At 46.5% G+C, this 24,231-nt stretch overlaps 1 protein-coding gene across 12 annotated transcripts in view; it reads right to left on the bottom strand.

The window, feature by feature from the left end:
- Positions 1-6,993: 6,993 nt before the first annotated feature.
- Positions 6,994-24,231, bottom strand: part of Lemd1 (LEM domain containing 1) — a 66,246-nt gene continuing 49,008 nt past the window's right edge. For 8 of the 12 annotated variants that reach the window (XM_017598971.3, XM_063271948.1, XM_063271947.1 and 5 more), the window contains 2 exons: positions 9,131-9,210; positions 6,994-7,651 (listed from right to left, as the gene is read on the bottom strand). In XM_017598971.3, the coding sequence (XP_017454460.1) occupies positions 7,411-7,651; positions 9,131-9,210 (321 nt within the window). In that variant the 3' untranslated portion in view covers positions 6,994-7,410. The remainder of the gene's footprint in view (positions 7,652-9,130; positions 9,211-24,231) is intronic. The other 4 variants (XM_063271949.1, XM_039091175.2, NM_001402597.1 and 1 more) reach the window with 3 other exon arrangements.

Below are 24,231 nucleotides of genomic sequence, written 5' to 3'. Positions count from 1 at the left end.
CTTAAAGCCCATGCCCATTGTAACACACCTACTCCAACAAAGCCACACCCACTCCAACAAGGCCACACCCACTCCAACAAGGCCACACCTCCTAGTAGTGTCCCTCCTCGGGCCAAGCATATTCAAACCATCATACAGAGCCTTAAAAGGGGGGCTGTAAAAGACATGGGCACTGTGTAAATACCCAAGAAAGGGCCATTCTTAGCGTTCCCTCAGCTGAGGAGTTACAGGTGTGCACTCTCCACCTCCCTGGTCTGACAGCTCAGTTGCAGCAATGCTTCCGGAGGCTCTGGCATCCCTGGATCTGCTTCCTGCCTGTTTAGCAGTTGTCACAGCCACTGGGTGGAATCCCTCGCTCGAGGCCTTCTCTGCACGTGGTGGAAGGGCCGCCTCACTCGCATGCTGAATGAGCAGCTCCTGGATCCTGGCAAAGTCAGGGCCCCACACTCTAAGAACTGACTCCCCAAATCCCTCAGACTTTCCCCTGCAGCTCCTGGGTTTGCCCCTCTTTAGAAGCCTCCTCGCTCAAGCTGTCTCGTGGGTGGCAGTGGAAACTAATAGGAAGACAACCAGAGAGACACTGTAACCCAGGTGTCCTTGGGTTCACTGTGATCCTCCTGCCTCGGCTCTTGGGCTCTCAGAATCTAGCCGACTGCTCCCTGGTACAACTGATTCTAGAAAAAAAAATTTTTTTTGGGTTATGCTTTGGCAAATTCCAGTTTACTCTCATGTAGACCGCACTGACCTTTAAGATTGCGTGAGCGGAATCTTTCCTTCCTTGGTAGCCACTTTGCTCACGGTTCCTTCACTCTTCCCTCCGATCCCTCAGTCGCCATTTTGTCGCTGGTAGGGCTATGGCCACGCTGTACTCTGCCAGGCTGAGTTCTCTTATACCCTCCCCCACGCTTGCCCCCTTCTTTGAACTGACTCTTACTCATCCTTCGCCTTAGCCATGACGTCATTTTCAAGAAGTTCCCACACCCGGTGTCTGTGATGACTATCCCCAGGACAGACAGTGTGTGCCGTCTTCAAAGGACGTGACTCAGCACCTGTAACTGGCTCTCGACTTGTCCATCCCAGCACCACGCTGCGTTCCTTAAGAGTAGGAACTGTGTCTGCTGTTAGTATTGTTTGTCACTTTATCACAAGAGCACAGGATTGCAAATTAGTTGTTAAATTTGTATCTCTTAGGTGTCCTGCACAGACAGGTTCTCCCGCTGTGGGAGCAGTCTCAGTCATACTCACGCTCCTGAGAAACTTATCCCCACCTCCCTCGATCCCGAGTCCTCTGAGTGTCTATTAACGATATGAAAACCCAAGGTGTCTTTTTTTACTGTCATCAACCATCCCTCCTCTGACGCCTGATAAATGAGTTTCCTCCTCACACACCAAGCAACTCTGATGCCAGCTCCCCAGCAGATACCAGCCGATTGTCCCCTGGTTCAGCTCTGACACCACCTCCCTGAAGGGAGAGAAGGATCCCACAGGTGGCTCAGCCCAAGTATGACCTCTCCAGAGGTCTGGTGGCACAAACTGACCAATCTGGCTCAGACTTGCAGGCTGCTTTTGCTGACTCTTCACTTGGGCCTGCAGGTGATCTATGAGAAACTAACAGCGTCTCTGCCGCCATTTTGCAGCTGTCTTCTTTGCTCTGGATATTTCTGTTCTGCAGTCACCTTAGGTGCCAGGAACAACAGGTTCCTGAGCAACATTTGTGACTGGAGTGGAATCTACCACTTTCTTCTTTCTACAAGGCCCACTTGACTAATTCTGAGAGGCTGGAGAGATGGCTCAGAGGTTAAGAGCACTGACTGCTCTTCCAGAGGTCCTGAGTTCAATTCCTGGCAAACAAAAGGTGGCTCACAGCCATCTGTAATGGGATCTGATGCCCTCTTCTGGTGTCTGAAGACAACTACAGTGTGCTTATATATAATAAATATATCTTTTTTAAAAAATAGACTAATTCTGAGATAATAATCTGCTAGCTGGCGCTCTGAGGCGCCAGACATGCCTTTTGTCCTGTTTCTGTCTCGTCCTTCTACGTGAATAAAATCCTTTCACCACCATCTCTTCTTATTTGGCTTTTTTTTTTCTTCCTTCCTTCCTTTCTTTTCTTTTTATAGATAAGGGTTTCGCTCTGTGGTCATGGCTGGCTTGGAACTTGCTGTGTGCACCAATTATTTTGTGTTTAGGCAAGTGGCTGAGCCTGATTTTGGGGGTTTTTTCTCGTGTTTTGTTTTGTTCTGTTCTGTTTGTTTTTGAACCCTCAGGATAGCCAGACATCAGAGTGTGACACTATCTCAGAACAAACAGTGGAGGGTGAGCAGGTTGAACTGAGGTGGGGGTCTGAGCTGCTACTAGTCAGTAACACAGCCCTTGAGTGACAGGTCATGAAGCAAAGTCGTGTGCACTTCCTTTCCACTGACTCCAGGATTCTGACCTTTAAGTGCCAATTGCACGCACACGCGCGCGCGCACACATACACACACACACACACACACACAGACACACACACACACACACAGACACATTCATACACACAAACACGGACACACACAGACACACACACACACAGACACGAATACACACAGCTTCTTAGGGGTGTTCCCTTCACTGAGTATGCAGAGGTATTAAGTGGATTCTTTTTATTTCTTGTCCAGTGTTCTTCTCCCTTGTTTGTGTAATCTAGAGTCTATTAAAGCTCAAAGCTCTTTCCCCAATCTCCCTTGATGCTCTGGGAGCACACAACACAGAGCACAGAGCCAGGGACTGCAGGGAATCCTTGTTGTCTTAATTAAATGCTGGTCTCATAGTCTAAGCAGAACTTGTTACAGCAGTAGTCAGGTCAGCCCAACGTCTGTGGGTCAGCCTTTCTCCTCCTCCTTTTCCTCCTCTTCTTCTTCCTCTTCTTCCTCTTCATCCTCTCCCTCCTCCCCCTCCCCTTCCCCTCCTCCTTCTCCTCCTTCACCTCCTTTTCCTCCTCTTTGTCCAAGATAGGGTCTCTCTGTAACCCTGGCTGTCCTGGAACTTACCCTGTAGACCAAGATGGCTTTAAACTCAGAGATCCTCCTGCCTCTGGCTTTCTAGTGCTGGGATTAAAGGTGTGCACCACCATGCCTGGCTTACACTTCTTTTTAAATGTTTTTTTTATGTGTATGGGTGTTTTGCCTGCATGTATATCTGAGTACCATACGCATATGGTGCCCACAGAGACCCGAGAAAGGCATCATATCTGAAACTAGAGTTGCTGCCAGTTGTGAGCCACCATGTGGGTGCTGAGAGTCAAACCCGAGTCCTTGGACGTGTAGCTGGTGCTCTTGACCACCGAGGCATTTTCTCAGCCCCTCTTTCATATTCTCACTTCATGGTCATAGAATAACTGCTGAAAGGAGATCAATCATCTCTCAATATTTCCAACAATATCGTTATTTTCAAATGATTTTCTTGAGATTTATCTATGCGTATTGTCTGCATGATTGTTTATGAGCCGTGTGTGTGGTGTCCACAGGGCAATAAGATGGTGTTGGATCTCCTTAGGACCGGAGTTACAGATGTTTGATAGCCACCACGTTGGGTGTTGGGGATTGAACCCTGAATCTCTGGAAGAGCAGTTAAGTTCTCTTAACCACTGAGCTATCTATCTCTCCAGACCCTCAGATTTTCTTGATCGCAAAGAGATGTGTCTCCCGGACACCGGGTGGATATAAAGGATTGCAGGGAAATTGTTAAAATCACTGTTGCCATTAGTGATAAGTTCTAAAGCTTTATGTTTATTTTCATGTTAAGAAGCAAAGATGTTGAGGGTGTGGCTATTGGACTCACTAATTTGCAGCTGAACTTTCTCTTATCGCCAAGATGCCTTGAGCAAAAGGGCTGCCCATCTAACAACTACCCACTTGGACACTCCATCGATGCCTCGAGACAACTCTGCAGAAGACAGCAGCTGAGAGACAGCGCCTCAGTCACTGTTTGGACAGTTTGTGTCAGATGTGCGCAATCGCCAAGCCGGAAAGAACAATTCTTGACTTGGCCACAGGGGGGCACACTTATCCAGTAGCGGGACTACTATGACTGATGAGACGCTCGTGATTGGTCCCAAATCAAAGCCTTAAAGACTGGTTGATGCTGTATGACAAGCTATGGATGAAGGCTGCAATGACTGGTCTAAGCAAGCCATCTCTGGATATGTAAGCAGGTTACTTAAGCTCACCTAGTACACTGACGCGGAGACATTTTCCTATGTTGCCTCTCCTGGAAATAAAACATCGTCCTGGAGGGAGGCACCTTAAGATTCACGAAGTCCTAAGGTGAAAGTTCCTTTTGAGAAGGAGCCAGGAGCTTCACATGAGACTCAGGAGGATACAAACTTCACTGTCTGGGAAAACTGTAACTCACACGATTCAAGACATAGAAGCAGAAAGCTGACTCAGGCAGTGGTGACACATGCCTTTAATCTCAGCACTCAGGAGGCAGAGGCAGGAGAGTGTCTGTGTCTGAGTGATACTAGCTAGACCCAAAGCCCAGTTGCTAAGGACCACCCTATAGGTATCTGGCTCCCAAATGCTGTCCTAACAAAGGCAAGAACCCCTAGTTATCCATCCTGCTAGCAACTTTGGACACCTAAAGGACCAGCTGAAGGTTCAACTGTGACCAAGAAAAAGGAAGGGGAGTGGAAGAGAGGTGACAAAAAGATGTTGAAGTGACAACACTGGCTGTGGCCCAGAACCAAGGGACCTGATACTTGAGGCTGGCACGCCAGCTGCTGCTGGAGAAGACACAAGCTTCTGGGGACCAGCACGTGAGCGGCTTTCTTCCCGTCTACCCAAGATGTCTCTCTAAGCGGAGCAAAGGTGAAGATGACAGCAGTATTTTCTACCGTTGGTTCATTTGAATAAGAGTCTACTTTGTTTGTTTGGATAGTACAACACATTTCAAGCTCTAGACTTTTTTTTTTTTTTTTTTTGGTTCTTTTTTTCGGAGCTGGGGATCGAACCCAGGGCCTTGCGCTTCCTAGGCAAGTGCTCTACCACTGAGCTAAATCCCCAACCCCAGCTCTAGACTTTTTATGCTAAGACCAAAGCTGTTTGTGTAGGCAAGCCTTAGTAGAAGTGTGTGTTCCTTACAATACACACAGAATGTACAGTGTGTGATAAGTTTTTGTGGGGTACGTGCTGGTTAGTTTTTGTCAACTTGACACAAACTGGAATCCCCCGTGAAGCAGGAGCCTCGGTTGAGGGACTGCCTCCATCAGATTGGCCTGTGGTACATTTTCTTGGTTGATGACTGGTGTGGAGGGGCTCAGAACAGTGTGGGCGGTGCCATCCCTATGCAGGTGGCCCCAGGTTAAATAACAAAGCAGACTGAGCAAGTCAGGGGCAAGCAAGCCAATGAGAAGCACTCCTCCATGCTTCCCCCCCCCCACTTCGGTTCCTGCCACAAATTCCCTCAATGAGGGATCACCGTATACCAAATTAACCCTTTCCTCCCCAAGATGATTTTGTTTAGCTTTTCATCGCAGCAATAGAAAGCAAACTAAGACGGGGATAGCATTAAACTACGTAGCCCAGGCTAGCCCAGAACGCCTGTGCTCCTCAGATCTCCTGCTTCAGCTTCCCAAGTAGCTGAGACTGCATGCACCACCCCCTCCACACATACACACACTCACCACACACACCACACATACACACACACAAAGCTAGTTTTTAAGTTATATTCTCATTAACAAATTAATACACAGTGTTTGTAGAAATCTTTAAATCATGCTGTGTTTTTCTCTCCTCTCCTATTGTGACACCTTGATAATACAGTACAATCTGTCCTTTTTGATTACCATTTTTTAAAAAAAAAGCACGTTGGGGCTGGGGAGATGGCTTAGTTGTTAAGAGCACTTGCTGCCCTCGTAAAGGACCCAGGCTTGGCTCCCAGCAGACACACAGTGGCTCACAATCATCCCTAACACCAGTATAGATGATCTGATGCCCTCTTCTGCCTCCCACTGACTCCAGGCATCACATCACACACATGCATGCATCCAAGCAAACACTGTCACATACAAAGTAAAGTAAGTTTAGAGAAAACTTCAGTTAAGCGCGTTCTATGGTAATCTGGGTATTCATGTTTTAGCTACTCCTACATCTCTAAGAGGCAATGTTTATGCTTGTTAGACCAGTCCCCAGGTCTATACCTTTGTACAGGATTTGTTTTAGCTGCCATAAAAATTTGCTATAGGACCTCTTCTTCTTCTGAGCCTGGCTGGAATCCAGACCTCACACTTGCTTGGCAGAGCTCAACCTCTGACCCCCTCTAGCCCCAACCAACCTCAACTGTGAATGACTGAGGCAACCTTTCCCATGGTGGCTCCGCCCCAGCAGTGCCTAGCTGATCCTCGTTCTTCAGCATCGCATGGACTCACCTCTGTCCTTCGAACTGTTTCTTGCAGATTTCCAGGGTCAAATGATCCCTGGTCAAGAAAACACGGTCTCCAGATCGAAATGGGAGGAAGGCTTACAAAACCCGCCAGACATTTTCAATAATTCACAGGAATCCTACAAGGTTCATGAGGCCCCTCTCTGAGCTCATAGGACTGTAAACAACTTCCAGAGAGAAGAGACTCTTCTGGAGGAGCTGCCTGGACGCTGTTTGGGAACTCCAAAAGCCAGCTTTGCTGAGGTCTCACCCGTGCTGGGAAAAGGACTCTTAACTCAGGCGCCTGTAAATAGTCACAGTAAGCTAGATTCGTTAACCTAGACTGGATTGCTAGATTGTGTTTTAAAGGTCTGTCCTCTGTGTCCTATCTCGGGGAGACATTAATGTGCATCTTCTCAGGGTAAGTCACGAACTGCCACCAGAAAATCAGGAGCAGAGATAAAGTTAGGTCCAATGACTAGGGAAGGACCCATCTGAGTCTGAGGGATTGCTGCTTTGGAAGCAGAGTTATGCTGTATCAAGGTCACTGTCATCAGCGTGCCAAACTGGAAATGTCACCACTACCTGGACACTTGGACATATTTTATTAAGAATATAATTTTCTCCTCGTTTCTATGCTCTGTAGTTTGAAAGTGATCTCAGTCATCAGAATATGAAGCCTTTTCGGCTGGGGAAACCGGAAGGAGGGCGGAGGGCGGAGGGCAGAGGGCAGAGGGCGGGAGGCCCAGGCAGTTTCCCTTACAGAAGAGCGTTCTGATGTATCAGCACCTTTAATGATGGCTTACTTGGCTTACAGACCATCATGCACCACCATGCTGCCTGGTTCTGCCCTTGCTCCTCCACCTGGCTGAACCCAGAAACAGCCAGGAGAGCCAGTGTAGGGCGGGGAGGGGTTGCCTGGTTGTAGCCATGGCCCTTCAGCACAGCTCTGTGGTTCCAGCTAAAGATCCGAGCACTGCAGACGCTGCTTTGCTCCTCAAGGGCTTAACCGAAGAGCGGCTTCTTTTCCACAATTATGTAGACAAACAACACAATAAAGAAAATCCCAAGGATGGCCAGCTTCAAGCCCCATGGGTCGCTGCTCTCGGGGTTCTGGCTTAGGAAGTAGTTCCTAGGATACTGGTCTAGGAAGCTGCTCTCGGAGCATTGGTTGTAGTCGGTGACGCATTGGTTGTAGTCGGTGACACACCGACGCTTGTTCCTCGGACTTGGTCTTGCAGCGCACCTGTGGAAACATGTAAGAGGCTTTTAAGGTTGTAATCAGCTGTTTCCTGATCATCTCTGAGGGTAAATGTGTGCAACTCGGAGGCCCTAGATCCACTGAAAACATGTTAAGTGTCCATAGCTTTAAACCTACATCTGGGCGTGGGAGGGCTCTCAGTGCTGCAGAGTATTTCTATCCACTCTTACCTGCCTTTGCATCACTCAGTACTGGCAAAGTCTGGCTCCAGGAATTTATGGTCTCTGGGTCCCCAGTGGAAAGTTTTACAAGAAATGGGGACGAGCCATAACAGACCCTGTACTTCTGTTTGCACAGGCTCAGCACGGCCTTCCTGGGCGGACATGCGAGTGCTTTTCCATTCTCCTTAAAATTGACATTTAAAAGAATAGGAGGGGTGTTGGGGATTTAGCTCAGTGGTAGAGCACTTGCCTAGCAAGCGCAAGACCCTGGGTTCGGTCCTTAGCTCCAGAAAAAAAAAAAAAATAATAGGAGGAGGGTTAGCGCTCAGTATCTGCAGAATCGTCCGTGTGACCTTTGATCTTATGTTCGGGCTTCTCTAATCCTGCCAGACCAGCTGAAGTTTCTTCAGAAGTTAGAGAACCTCAACCAGAGAAGGCAGAAGGACCAGAAGTTCAAAGTCATCCTTAGCTAAAAAGCACCCTGGGTTGCATGTGACCCTGTCTTAAACCAGCCCCCAAAAACAGGAGTTATGGAATTTTCTAGGACATTAGGGGTTGTTGTTTGGTTGAGTCATTGGCTGGTATTTGGAGCCTGAACCGAGGGCCTCATGCCCTACCCATGACTTGCACCTTAAACCCCACGTCTGAGTAACAGAGTCACTGTCATTTAGCTTTTATCAGAGCCACGTCCCTTCTTTTTTTTTTTTTTTTTTTTTTTTCGGAGCTGGGGACCGAACCCAGGGCCTTGCGGTTGCTAGGCAAGCGCTCTACCACTGAGCTAAATCCCCAACCCTGCCACGTCCCTTCTAAAATATGAACTCTTAACCAGCCTCAAAACAAACAGCAACGTCTCCAAGTGAGGGTTTGGGTTCTGATCTGTGCCCCTGGAGACTTTTCACATCTCCTTCCCCCTGCCAACCCCTGTTTTCTTTTCTTTTCTTTTTTTTGTTTTGTTTTGTTTTTTCTGGAGCTGGGGACCGAACCCAGGGCCTTGCATTTGCTAGGCAAGCGCTCTACCACTGAGCCAAATCCTCAACCCCCAACCCCTGTTTTCTTATCTCCAAATACGAACGATAAGAGGTAGACTTTGGCGTTGATGTATTACAAGCCTGTCCTCTTTCCAGCAGGTTCTCTCCACGTTCAAACTCTTCACAGACATCTGAATAACGAATTTTACCCCCCATTAAATATCTATGTCTTTTTGTGCCACATAAGATTTTGCTTGAGGCTGGGAATGGCCTTCAGGGCAGAGCTCTTGGCTAGCATATCCAAGGCCCTTGGACACAGAGGTATCAGCCTTTACCTGACTTTCTTTGTGGGCTTCTGGCTCAGGTAGCAGATGTCTAAGATTCTTCTTTTATTAGTAGAAGCCTCAAGTCTCTGCTATAAGCAGAAAGAAAATGCCAACAAGAATTTATTTGCAACATCTTGTAATTTAGTTGTTACACTAGAAAAAAAAGAATCAATCTATAAACTTGCCTAAGTTTTAAGTATACCAGGTGGTTTAATAGTCGTTGGGTTTGTCTTTCCTCAATGGTCAGAGAAAGTGCCCAGTGCCACGAAGTGGTATTTTACTTCAGTGACTCACAGGAGGACAATAGATAGTCACCGGGGTGGCTAAGGTCACGTGGTGAGAACAATTACTGTTACTGTGTGTCATTTTCATGTAAATCATAAAGTTATTGAAAAAAGCTGTCTGTGAACAAGTACTAGAAAAACGGCTTAAGAAAAGAGCCGTTTCTCTTTAAGAGCATGACTTGGGACAACTGTATTCTCTTTTTCAAAGATTTGTCTTATTTCTATTCGTGTGTGTGTGTGTGTGTGTGTGTGTGTGTGTGTGTGTGTGTGTGTGTGTCAGGTGTGTGTAGGTACTCAAGGAGGCCAAAAGGGGGCGCCAGATCTCCTGGAGCTGGAATGAACTGCTGTGAACTGTTGTGAACTGCAAGGCATAAAAGTTCTGGGAACGGGGGCTGGGGATTTAGCTCAGTGGTAGAGCGCTTGCCTAGCAAGCGCAAGGCCCTGGGTTCGGTCCCCAGCTCCGAAAAAAAGAAAAAAAAAGAAAAAAAAAGTTCTGGGAACTGACCTGAGTCCTCTGAGAGCAGGATACATTCTTAAATGACAAGCCATCTATCCAGCCCCCATCTTTTCTTTTTTTCTCTTATTTTCTTTTCTTTTCTAATTAAAAAGTAGTCTTTGTGAACCACTGAGATGGCTCAACAGTGAAGAGCACTGACTGTTCTTGCTGTGACCTGGGTTAGGTTACTAACACCTACATCAGGTGCATGTAAGCTCACATAGGCGTGCGCGCGCGCACACACACACACACACACACACACACACACACACACACACATAAATAAAAATGAGAAAAATAAATAAATATTTTTAAAATTACAAATATGTCCTTTATGGCATCATATTTTCATGGAGATGTGTGCATGGTAAATTCACACATTTGTATTTATGTATCTGGATGCATGGGTGGGGTGCTTGTGCCAATTGCGCTAAAGGTTGGTGCTGCCAGAGGCTAACATCAGCTGCCTTCCTCACTTGCTCCCCGCCCCATCCCCGTGTATTTTGGGGCAGGGTCTCTCAAGTGAACCCACAGTTTTTACTCTCTATGTGGATGCCTGACCCCTGACCCCTGACCTCTGACCCCTGACCTACACTTGTGTTGCGAATGCTTTACCCACGAAACCATCTTTCCAGCCCGTATTTGCCAATAAAATGAAAAGCAGTAGCCTTTTGTTCCTTGTTTGTGAGACAGATCTGTCAAGATTGAGGCATTAACATACACAGATTGCTAAAATACATCCTGGTAAGGAAGGAGTAGTCAATAAATATTGATAGTAACAACTGTGTTCGTTATTGTTAATTCTGAAGCAGAAATACACGGCACACAGAGACATTTTCTTCTCAGCCTTTTATAACTCAGGGACTGGAGTTTCTAGTTGTTTGCTGGCCACGAAAAGCCTCCACTGAGGCAGGCTTCAGGGCCTTGTCTAGGAGTGAAATTCGGGACAACGAATTTCTAAAATCTCTTATTATACAGGAAGCTTAGAGAACAACGAAATCCCTTACCACGTCCTAAATCTTAACTTTAACCCCACACAGAAATGTGTGGCTGCCACCACTCAGCAAATAAGAGACCATCACAACAAATAGAAAACCATCACGGAAAACCACAGCTGGACACAGTTCAGGGAGGGACAGATTGTGAGAGCCTGGCTCCTGTGGGTACATCGACAGCACGACCCCTGTGTCTGCTGCTGAGGGGCAGCTCAGGAGAGGGATGGAAAGCTAGTAGAGTCAGGTTAGCAGGAAGTCTGCTGTGAAGCAGTCTCTCACAGAAATGGCTGCACAAACAACACATAAGCCATGGCAACAGCAACAGACATGCTAACACAAAAGCGGAAGCATCCCATGGGGTCACACCTCTGGACAAGGAGCTGCAGGCTGACAGCTGAGAGAGGAAGAGCTATTAGTCTGTGGGTGAGGCCCCTAACTGATAATCCAACACAAAGTGAGCCTCCACACCACACACACACACAACAAAATTGACTCAGTGGGTTGTGTTCATGCATTTTGCGCACACACACACACACACACACACACCCATGTAACAATAATTATTGGGAAGAAGAGGGTATCGATTTGAGACTAGTGGGGGGACAGACATGGAAGGAGTTAGAAAAGACTGAGGAGGGGCTGGAAGAAGGGAAGAGAAGAAGAAAGTGATATAGTTATATTTTAATTTCAAATAATTTATTGGGCTGGAGAGATGGCTCAGTGGTTAGAGCACTGACTGCTCTTCCAGAGGTCCTGAGTTCAATTCCAGCAACCACGTGGTGGCTCACAACCATCTGTAATGGGATCCGATGCCCTTTTCTGGTGTGTTTGAAGACAGCGACAGTGTACTTACTCATATAAATAAAATGAAACTTTAAAAAAAATAATTTATTGCAGAAAGAGGCCTTCAAAAGAGGGTGCTTGGGGGGTTGAGGATTTAGCTCAGTGGTAGAGTGCTTGCCTAGCAAGCGCAAGGCCCTGGGTTCGGTCCTCAGCTCTGGGGTGGGGGGAGGAGAAGAGGGTGCTTGGAAAGTCAGATTAGCATCTTGAGAGGAGCCCCTGAAGGGAGCTGTCCCTGAGCTTCGTGGAGGCTTTCCTTCTGCTCACCGCTCCCTTACCCAACCAGCAAGGTGCCCAAAAGCAGTTTGCACACTGCTCACCAAGTTAGGAGAGTAGTCATGCTTTGAAATCCCTGCTGGCTAGGTGTTGACCTTGGCTGGCCCGATAACTGCCAGCCTTGGCCACCGTGGCTGATCCTGACCTTGCAGAAGCTGCTGATTCCCGACCTTGGCAGGGTCTGCCGGCTGTCAGCCTTAGATGCAGCTGCAGCTCATATTGGGCTCCTTGTCTAGGGGTCCAGGGTGGCCCCCTTCCGGGAATAGGTGGAAACTTTACACAAGCTGTTTTTGTGCCTACAATGTAGAGTATGTAGAAAAGGTAACAGGCGTCTACATGTGTTTCTTGTGGGACATCGTGGTTGCTGGTGTCTGCAGGCCTTCCGCATCCTGGTCACCCAGGTTACCTCACACCCTCACACCTAGCTGCAATCCTTTTTATTTCTCATCCCTAGTGTTTCCAAACTGACTTTTGAAACCAAAATACCAGTTTTTACTGTAATAATTTCATTTTACTGTTTATTTTTTCTTCCTCCCTATTGTGGTGCTGGGGAATCAAGTCGTTCCTCACTTGTCCATAGTTATAATTTAATCCTCAAGGAATATCTGGTCTATTATTTGAATATATATATATATTCGTATTCCATATAGTTGCTGGGAATTGAGCCAAAAATCTATGGAAGAGCAGTTAGCACTCTTTTTTTTTTTTTCCGGAGCTGGGGACGGAACCCAGGGCCTTGCGCTTCCTAGGCAAGCGCTCTACCACTGAGCTAAATCCCCAACCCCTAGTTAGCACTCTTAACTGCTGAGTTTTTGTTTAGTTTTGTTTTGTTTTGAGACAGGCTCTCTGTATAGCCCTGGCTGTGCTGGAACTCGATTTGTAGACCAGGTTGGCCTCAGACTCAGAGGTGCGCTTGCCTCTGCACCCCTAAGTGCTGGGATCAAAGGTATGTGTCACCACCACCTGCTCGTTAACTCCCATCCACCCAGCACAGGTCCCATGCACCCCAGACTGACAGAGATCTGCTCAATGAACCATGCCCCCTTTTTCTGATAAAGCTGTTAGTCCATTTTGGAGATGAACTGAGACACAGAAAGGTTAGGAGCCCCGACTGGAGTCATACAGTGTCATACAGAGAATCCTGTACACAAACACAGGAACAGCCTCCTTTGTACCTCTCGGTCTCCAAGACTAACTTCTGTAGGGATCTTTGTTACTTGTGTCCGTGCATGCTGCTCCTTTCTCTGTGTTCTGAGGCCCTAACCCACTCATGCTATGGCACACTTAGGGATCACTCTTATTTACCCACTCAGAAAACATGTGGTTCCTTTTTAAAGGTTTATTCATTCATTTAATGTGTGCGTATACATTCCTGAGTTTGTGCATACACACCATGTTTGTACCTTGCCTAATTAGGCCAGAAGAAGATATCAGACCCCTTGGAACTAGAGACAACTATGAGCCATCATGTGGGTGCTGGGAGATGAACCCAGGTCCCCTGGAAGAAAATCACTGAGCCACCTCTCCAATATGATTCGTTGTGTTTCGCTGACATGCCGGAGTCCGCAGATACCGAGGCTACCACACTATCCAAGCCACAGACAGCTAAGCAGGAAAAGATACTGCGTAAGCACTGCATTGGTTGGACCTTGGTCAGTTGGCTCTTACAGCACTACGTCCTGTTTTGCTTATTCCCTGGAATGTTGGGAGCTGAACAAGAGTAGGCCTCATGTCAGCATTGTGCCGCCTGAGGCCCAGAGCAAACAGCCAGTCACTGACTGAAGAAGAGGATTGGCTACCTCAACAGAACAATAATTCAAGGCTACCCAAGTGGACATCTGACCACAAGACCAAGAGGCTGGACCTGGGTGTGTCACATGGGACAACAGAGGTGGACACTGGCTTCTTGAGGTTACCACAGCCAAATGCCTTGGTCTCTGAATGCTGTCATAATGCTCACTTGAGCACCTAATTCTTGTGACTAGACTGTCACAGACCCATCAGCTGATCCAAGGGCTTTGGCCTGATAGGGCGAGATGATATGAACCAGTTCTGACCACACCCACGGGAAGGCTGCAGTCTGTCTGCTACACCTTCCCTGTCCTTCTCAGAGGCACAGGGCCTGCAGCTGTGTCTCTTCTCATGGGCCTGCTGGTTCAGTCACCTCCTGAGCAAAGGTTCTCAGGGTCAGCATTCCTCCAAGATTCCCTCAGCCATGCATGCTCAGCAAGAGGTGTTTCGTGCTGTTCCCAGGGGTGCTGGAAAATCTCTTTATTGAGCAAATCCCATTTTTAAAAGCCTTTGATTTAGAGAAAATTTTTAACATACACAAGAGTAGACAATAGTGTAGGTAGCCTCCACACATCTGTCCCATGACACTTTTTCTCTTGAGGTTAGAAATAGAAATGTTTAATAAAGCACTTAAGATAAAAGTCTATTGCAAAATAAAATTATAGGATTTCACAGCTCTTAGGCAATCAAATACTCCCCCCTTCTCTTCCTGTCCTAGGTAGGTTTAGCTCCTTTGTTCCTTCCCTTCCCTTTGTGTTGAGATGACATCCTGCAGTGTTGCCCAGGATGGCCTGAATCCCTGGACTCAATCCACTCCTGAGCCTTAACCTCTCCTGACAAACTGGAGCTACAGGTGTGGGACACTGTGCTTCCCTACCCTATTTTCTGTTTGTTTGGAGACAGGGCCTCTCTATCTAGCCTGGGCTGTCCTAGAACTTGCCTTGTAGACTAGGTTAGCCTTGAGTTCACAGAAATCCTATTGTCTCTGCCTGCTGAGTGTTGGTCTACCCTATTTTTTAATAAATTGTTTATGTATATATGTGTATAAATATATATATATATGTATGCACATATATACATATATGTATGTGTGTATATGTATATACAATTCACATATAGAGTTCTCGTATAGTATGTAAAGGGTGGACATTTTTCCCAATATAGAGCAGTTATCTATCACCTGTCCCCTTGACTATGTAGCCACCAGAATCATTACTACTCTATTAATAATGTCGTAAACTTATATCTCAAGGAAAGGGTCACCGATATGTCAGCTGGTGAACACTAGAAAATCTTATGTAAACATCAGTGCCAACTGTCTACACACTGGATCTCCACACAAATGAATCTAGAAGGAAATAGCAAAACCAAAGCCAAGCCAGATTTTGCAACAATTGGCATCTTACGATTCGCTGTCTACACTATTAGCTGATTTATAATTTTCTTTCTTTCTCTTCTTTCTTTCTTTCTTTCTTTCTTTCTTTCTTTCTTCCTTCCTTCCTTCCTTCCTTCCTTCCTTCCGTCCTTCCTTCCTTCCTTCCTTCCTTCTTTCCTTCCTTCCTTTCCCCTTTGAGACAGGATTTAGCCCTGGCTATTCTGGAACTCACTCTGTAGACCAGGCTGCCCTGGAGCGAAGGGATCTGCCTGCCTTTGCCTCTCAAGCGTTGCGCTTGGAGACATCACCATCACCACTCCCTTTATATTTCATCTTTTTAAAAATCCCTCTTAACGTTCTGCTTTGATCTCCACCACAAACACCATTTACAATGTAACAAAATATACCGGACTTCATTGCAATGTCAGCTGGGCCAGGGTAGAAGCCCTGGGGGAGATAGAACGTCTTTGCTTCCTTTTTCGATCTTTATTTTTATTTGAGAGGAAGTCCTACTACGTATCTGCAGCTGAGCCGAAGCACAGGTAGAGTAGGCTGACCTTGAACTCACAGACCCCTGCAATTAAAGGCATGCACCACCATGTCCAGCATATATATCCATGCTTCTCTCCCCCAGTGTCCAGGGCTGAGCTCTATAACACAATCAGAGTCCAGTGAAGCCCTGGGTACAGTGAAGCACACTTTGAATGCCAATTCGTGAGAGGCTGAGGCGAGGGTATCCCTTCAAGTTCAAGGCCAGCCCTGACTGTATGTGGAGGACTGGATCTCTTTATGTAGGCCTGGCTGTCCTGGAATTTGCCCTGTGAGGCTGACCTCAAACTCACAGATATCCACCTGCCACTTCCTCTATGCTGGCATGACGATTGTGAGCCACCACCGTGCTGGAGAACAAACAACAAGGGAGGTGTCGAGCAGGGGGAGTGTGTGGTCTCCCCTATTTCACCCTCTTCACCCTGCACTCGAGGCAGAGGAGCCCCGTGCTGACCACGGCTGTCACGATAAATACGAGAAGTCAGAGATGTGCCGATACAATAAGTCACGTGCTCTGTAACACTAGCAACGGAAATAAACCCAATCTCAAGACTAGCCTATGAGAAGGGCTTCTGTTAAGCTCGTCCACAGACAAGGAAACATAAGCACAGAGCACATCAGCAGCTTGTTGTGGTGACCTAGCTGGTGAGGGGGCCATGCCAGGAAGCAGCCCAAGCTGTACACTGAGTCCTGGCTAGGCATCCCTGTACCAAGCAGTAGGACAGTGCCGCTCCGTCAGGCAGTTAGAAACGGTGCGTTCCGAACATCTATTATCTTGGGTATGCGGCGTACCTCAATTCCCTTAGTCCTTCTAAGATCCCAGGAACTAATTATAGACACTATTTTGTACATGGAAAAACAGAAACTGAAGACATTAAACGATCGGTCCTAACACAATCAATAAAGAGCTAGTTAGATTGTGAGGTTTGGTTTTGTTCTTTCTTTTTCTTTTAATTTAATTTATTTATGTGTGTGAGTACACTGTAGCTGTCTTCAGACACACCCAGATCCCATTACAGATGGTTGCGAGCCACCATGTGGTTGCTGGGAATTGAACTCAGGACCTCTGGAAGAGCAGTCAGTGCTCTTAACCGCTGAGCCATCTCTCCAGCCCGGTTTTGTTCTTTCTTTCTTGTTTGCTTTTTGTTTTGCCGCTAAGCATAGAAGCCATAGCCTTGAGCATGCTGGGAGAAACTTTCTGACTGAGCTCGGCAGCCAGTACGTCTTAAACCCAGATATTATGGCTTCAGACCTTTGAGACCTTTTTTTTCCCCCCGCCTATTAGGAAAATTTGTCATTGAAAACAGGTCAAAACATTTCTTAAAACTTTCCATTAATTAGTAAATCATCAAATCATTATTTTTCCTGTGGAAGCACTACATGCAGCCATTAGTTCTGTTCCTACGTGTTTCTGGAACTTCTGAGAAGTAGCTTTTTTCTTAAGATTTTCCCAGGTGGACTGTTTTGTACTAATTCTGCATATATATATATATACATATATATATGTACATATGTATATATATATATATATATATCCTATTGACTCTGAAAGTGGATCGTATATAAGATACTGAGTCACACTGTGTTATATTCCAATTAACCACAAAACACTGGGCTACCACCTAGCGCCAGAATGAACAATAATCAGCCTGCAGTCTCCTTAAGTCACATTTGTGGCTGAGAGACAGCTAAGTGTAGAAATTGAGTAGCCACCGGCTGCCACCAACACAAGGCACAGGCAGGGCGGGTGCCACTACTGTAAGTATGTGTTTGAAAGATAAGAGAGAAAGAGAAGCAGACAGGTTTGTGCACTATGAAGAGAGGTGGAACTGGAAACATGAAGGCTGTAAGAAATGACGTGGTGTGAGTAGTCTGTGCTGCTGCCTGAAGCCATGGTGATGTCCCAGCCTGGGCTGCTACTGGGGGCCATATTGGGTCCGTGGGCCTGCGGCAGCAAGGGTCTATGTTGATGTCCATGGTCCATGTTACCACCAAAGGCCGTTCTTACATCATTAGTCTGGGCTACCGCCTAGGCCCTGTTGATGTCCAAAGGCTGTGCAGAGAGATAGCCCCACCTCTTGCCAGGGCAGTCGCCCCACCTCTTGCCAGGGCAGTCGGAGAGAGCTGGCTATAGTGTGGGTGCAGGAAAGCTGGCCCCAATGGCTCCAGCCCAGGAGAGTTAGTCCTACCCCTTGCCAGCTGCCACTGGTAGGGGAGCTGACCCTTACCTGGACAGAGTGGAAGAGCTAGCCCTGGTGACATGGGGCAGGAGAGCTGGTGGAGTGAACACCACAGCTACTACCCAGCCCCAGATCCAGGGCTTTGAGTTAGCCCACCCCAACATCTAACCCATTTATGAACTGTGTGTAAGGGGCCAGTCCTATGGAACCAAAGCTACAGGATCTCCATGATACAGGGCAACAACAGGATATCTGAGAGGAGTCTCCGTGAAGTTCCTGTATTGATAGTATAGCAGAAGTGTACACACACTGCAGCTTCCGTGCAAGATTTTTGTTGCTGTTGTTGTTTTGTTTTGATTTGGTAGAAGTTATAAGTGGGGAGGTCAGATATTGGAGGCGTGTGGAGATTAGTGGGATTGGGGTGTATGATAAGAAATTGACAAAGAATCAATAAAAATGTTTTTAAAAGGAGGGTGGGTCAGTGTTAGATTCCCACCACCCATGTCACAACCATTGTTAACTCCAACTCTAATAGAGCCAAAGTCTCTGGGCTCCATGGAATCAACTTACAACCCCCCATCATCCCCCTGCACATAATTAAAAATAAAAATAACTCTATTAAAAGAAGAATTATGAGCTGGAGAGGTGGCTCAGCAATTAAGAGCACTGAGTGCTCTTCCAGAGGTCCTGAGTTCAATTCCAACAACCACATGGTGGCTCACAACCATCTGTAATGAGATCTGATGCCCTTTTCTTGTGTGTCTGAAGATAGCTACAGTGTATTCATAAATGAAATAAATAAATCTTAGAAGAGGAGGAGGAGGAGGAAGAGGAGGAGGAGGAGAAAGAGGAAGAAGAAGAGGAGGAGGAGGAGGAGGAGGAGGAGGAGGAGGAAGAAGAAGAAGAAGAAGAAGAAGAAGAAGAAGAAGAAGAAGAAGAAGAAGAAGAAGAAGAAGAAGAAGAAGAGGAGGAGGAGGAGGAGGAGGAGGAGGAGGAGGAGGAGGAAGAGGAAGAGGAAGAAGAAGAAGAAGAGGAGGAGGAAGAAGAGGAGGAGGAGGAAGAAGAGGAAGAAGAGGAGGAAGAAAAGAATTGCACTTGATTTTTTTTTCTTGATACAGGGTCTCTCTATGTGGTGCTGGCTCTCCTGGCACTTGCTATGTAGATCAGGCTGGCCTCAAAGTTAACTGCCTGTCTCTGCAGCATAAGTGCTGGGATCAAAGGCATGGGCCATTACACCTAGATTACACTTGATTTTTAAAAAATGGTCTAACTTGACTAAAGTCACCACTAACTGTCTACAGAAAAGCACAAGGCTGGATTTTTAAATGCTTTGTATACCTCGGACACAATGCCAGCCAACATTTTACAGGCGGATACCTGCAGTTACAGATGAGAGGAAAGAGCTGGACAAATTGCTGCCCTCTCTGGTTCCTGTTCTTCTAGGGACTTCTTGCCCTCGGACTTGCCAGGATGCTCTAGTACTTAGACACGGCAGTCCCTGCAACTGAAACAGCACACAGTCCTGCCCTCCCCCAGCTCATTAATGCTGTACATGTGTATGGCTTATATGTAGAATCGGGCACTTTCATAGATGATGTCGCAAACCTGAAGTTATAACCAGAGATAGCAACAACAAAATGTCCTTCTGATTTACAGCTCTTTAAAACTTGGCTAATCCTAGCCCTAGGGAGGCAGGAGCAGGTTGATCTCTGTGAATTTGAGCCAACCTGGTCTACGCTGTAAATTTCAGGATAGCCAGAGCTACATAGTGAGACCCTGTCTCAAAAACAAAACAAATAAAGAACGGGTCCATCTCAAATCCCTGCTTTACTAACATGATTATCGCAAAAGTTCTCATAGTAACACCACACTTTTACTTCAGTGGTTTTACCTGAATCTTCTTAAAAGCGAGTTTCATTTAGAGGATAAATTCACGCTTGTAATGGCAGCACTGGGGAGGTAGACGCTAGAGGATGAATTCAAAGACAAGGCAGGATACGTAGTAGGTTGATGCCAGCCAGGGACAAGAGTTTGGATCCCAGAATCCACATCACAACAAGCCAGGTTTGGTCCCACACATGACTGTAACCAAGGCAAATGAGACAGAAGGATCCCTGAGGCTCACGGCCCTACAGCCCAGCCAAAAGAAGTCAAATTTCAGCTCCAGGAGGAGAGCTTGCCTCAAAGAAACATGGCAGAAAGTAATAGAGAAAGGAACCTGGCACCCTCCCCTCCGAGTGCGACTTGTGCACAATCCCACACACACTACACTCCCACACACGCACAATATAAATAAATCAACAAGTAAGAACGATTTATAAATAACTATGTTGCAAACAACCAGATGCAGTGGCACGTACTTGTAATTCTAGTACTTGGGAGGTGGAGCGGGAGGGTCAACAGTTCAAGGCCAGCCTTGTGTATATAGCAAGCTCAAAGCTATCCTGAGCTGGTAAGACTCCATATCCTCAAAACCAAAAGCTTATGTATCACGGCTCGAGGGCACATGTCTGTAATTCCAGAACTCGGGGTGGAAGCAGGAGAACATCAATAAAGTCAGTTTAATCTATGAATAGGTAGATCTATGAATCTATGAATATGTAATCTATGAATATGCAATCTATGAATACGTACCCTTTGAGTATGTCGATCTCATCTTAGAAAAGCAAAAGCGAGCTTTCTAGCTTGGAATGGTGACTCATGAAGAGAAGAGTCATTCTCCCACTGAGGAGATGGTGATGTGAGAATGACCATGGAGTGGCCTTTCAGGAATGTGACCCCCCCAAAGCCCTGAAGAAATCCAGTCATTTTCCACGAAAGATACAGAGATTCAAATGGTGCATCCACACCAGGCTCGGCAAAAGCTGTCTTGGACAAAGAAAAAAATGTCCCATACCATATCATACCTGTGTACATTTATCAAAATAAAACCATCATGAGGACGAGGGCTCACCGAACGAGCTCTACACTGTGGTGACCTGCTACCATGGTCAAAAACCTATAGTCAGTGTGGTTGGGAATTAACGCTGGGTATCAAAGTATAAACCTGTCAAGGCAAATCAAACTAACGAGTGTATCTATGGAAAATTGACATGTGTCAGGCACAATACTAAAGATGGAAACGGGTGGAATATTCCATGATAGGATAGATGGATATCTTGGGCAAAGACAGACCACATCTCCAGATATCATACGTGAGACAGGCATACAAAAGTTCCTGTGGAGAAAAGGCACTGGAAGGTAGCCTGCAGGAGCAGAGTGCTAGCGATCTGTGAGCTTCTTAACCTCGGATATCCAGGAGAACATGATGGAGCAATTGTCACCTTAGAGATGACAACGGATGAAGTCCTCCCAAAATTGCCCTCAGAAAAGCCATGAAGAAAGGGTCAGTCTGGTAAACTAGAAAACTTTCTGATAGTAACTGCCCTGTCCCAGCCAAAGAGACCATCAGTCAGAGTGAACAGAACCTGGGATATCATATCTGTGTGTGGTACCTTCTGCACACACCCACATGCACTCATGCACATGCAGCATGCCATGGCTGTCCCCAGTGTTGAATCTGGACTTTTACCCGTGCCTGGCAGATAGCCACCTCAAGGAGTCAGAGAGGACTGCCAGGTAGGTGCTCAGCAGGAGAATTGAGAGCTCCTGGCCTCCGCTACAGAACCCTATAAACACTGACTAAATAGCCATCAGTACCAGGCTAGCACAGACACCGCTATTATCTCACTAGGGGTTTGAAGCAGCCATCATAACATGCCTCACTGAACATGTCCGAGCCAAACAGAAAGACTCTCTATAGAGAAACACAAGCTGTGGGAAGCAGCCAGGTGTAGGCTCTAGAAATTAATTAAAAGAAAAGAAAAAAGCCTCACTAGATGAATCAATGAATTCTAAGACAGAGAAAAAGAAATCACCCAGCAACAGAACTGACCAAGAAACATTAGTTGGGTCTCAGAGCCACAGGGAGCCTTAGGCAAATATCTCACACCCATCCCATCAGAATCCCTGAAAGAGAAGGATAGAGTGATCCCAAAAGGAATGTTTGAAGAAATAATGGCTGAAATTAACCAAACTTGATTAAAAGACTTCTTGATTTAAGAGGTGGAGGGAGTCACAGAGAGGAGATGGCTGAAGACATCCAGGCACAAATCATCACGTGATTTCTGCACCAAAAGGCATCAGGAAGGTGAGGTGGCAGGTTTCAGAGTGAGGAAGAATACTCAAGTCATATCCCGACAAAGACCCACCATATGTAAAGAGCTCTGACATCCCAACAACATAAGAATAAAATCCCCTTTTAAAGATGAGTGGAGGATTTGGAAGGACTTTCTTTCTTTGAAAGAAAGAAAATATTCAGTATTGGAGAGATACTGAAATGCACAATGAGCCCATAAAGACATATTCAATACCATTACTAATGAGGGAAATCCAAATCACATGACTTCATCATTAGGAGTACTTACCTAGCACACACAAAGCTGGGCTCAATTAAGAACTAGGCATCCCGGCACACATCTCTAATCCCAGCACTCAGGGATGGAGATGGTCATCCTCACCTATACAGCCAATAACAGGCCAGTCTTAGCTCCTCGAGAATCTGTCTTTAAAACCAAGCAAGCAAACAAGCAAGCAAAGGGATAACAGGGCAAGCAATGAAGACAGATTAGGTGTGTTGGCACACACCTGCAATCCCAGCACGTGAGAGGTGGAGGCGGGGGCGGGAAGCTTTCATGAGTTCAAGGGCCAGCCTGGCCTACAGAAACAAAACTAAACGAACCAGAAACCACAAGGACTCTCAAAGAGGAAGAGGAAGAGAAGGGAGAAAGAAGGGAGATGGACATTGTTAACATGTGCTGTACACATTTACAGAAATATCGCAATAGACCCCAGGAAACCGAGCAATTAATATACAGTGGCGATTGTAAGATAATTATGATATGAACAATAGAGAGGAGAACAACAACAGGTGCTGGCAAAGAAGTGGGGTCATCCGTAACTTACATGTTATTGGTGGGAATGTGACCTATGACAGCAGCTCAAGAAAGGAGCTTGGCGACTCCCCTGAGAGAGTAAACACACAGCTACCATGTGCCCTTGTGTGTCCTCTGCCAGGTCCCAATGCACTGCAGTCGGGCACTCAAACACTTGAGCAACAACGTTCACAGCAGCACAATTTGCAATACCCCAAACATCAAGACACCTAAATGTCACTGAAGGGTCGTTGAATAATAAAGTGTGGCTTATACTTGTAACAGAATATTCCAAGCAAGGAGGTGCTGAGGAAAATGCATGTAACTATGTGGACGGAGCTCAGAAACCCGGTATAAGGTTAAAAAAAATCACACACTGAAGGGTTACTTGAAATATACAGAGGAGATAAAGCCAGGGAACAAAAGGCAGGTCTGCAGTTGCAGCGCAGGCAGGGAGGAGACTGGGGAACTCAGGTTGCACTGCACACCAGCCTTAGGTGTTTTAAGAATGAAGGTTGCCTTCTCTACGGTAACAACAGTACTGCATAGGGAGATTTTAGATCAAGGTGTTGGTTCCACATTCTGAATGCACTAACCGCCTATAACTGTGTGCTGTAAAGCCTCTAAGCTTCATCACAATAACACATTCCTGTGTGGGGCTAGGGAGATGCTCCATGAATGTTTTCGTTACTTTTCTATTGCTGTCGTAAGATGCCATGACCAAGGCAATTTACAGAAGCATTTACTTGGGTCTTACAGTTTAAAAGGTTAGAATTCATGACCATCATGGTAGGAAGCATGGCAGCAGGCAGACAAGCGGGCGGGTGGGTGGGCAGGCAGGCAGAAAGGCAGGGAAGGTGCTGGAACAGGTAGCTGAGAGCTACATCTAATCCATAAGGCTAAGGCAGGGAAAGACTGGAAATGGCATAACTTCTAAACCCTCAAAGCCTGTCTCCAGTGACACACCATTCCCAACAAGGCCACATCTCCAGAGCCTTTCCAAATGGTTTCACCAACTGGGGAACCATGTATTCAAACATAGGGAACCTACAGGGAGCCTCATTCAGAACCACCACACTGGGCAAAGTGCCAGTCATGCAAGCCTGACGACCCATGTTCAGATCCCTAGCACCCATGTAAAAAGCCAGGTACAATGGCTGTCTGTAACCTTAGCCCTGAGAAGGCAGAGAGACGGGCAGATCCATGGAGCTCCTGGGCAGCTACTGTAGTCAAATGGTCAGCTCCAAATGGTGATGCAGGTTCAGAGAGACCTTGCCTCAGAAAATCAAGGCCCAGAGCAGGAAGAAAAACATCCAACATCAACTTCTGGCTGGTTTGCTTCTCTCTCTCT

This window comes from Rattus norvegicus, chromosome 13, assembly GCF_036323735.1.
Source record: "Rattus norvegicus strain BN/NHsdMcwi chromosome 13, GRCr8, whole genome shotgun sequence".
Classification (NCBI taxonomy): Eukaryota; Metazoa; Chordata; class Mammalia; order Rodentia; family Muridae; genus Rattus; species Rattus norvegicus.
The sequence above is the reverse complement of the archived record's forward strand: the minus strand, read 5'-3'. Positions and strand labels throughout refer to the sequence as shown.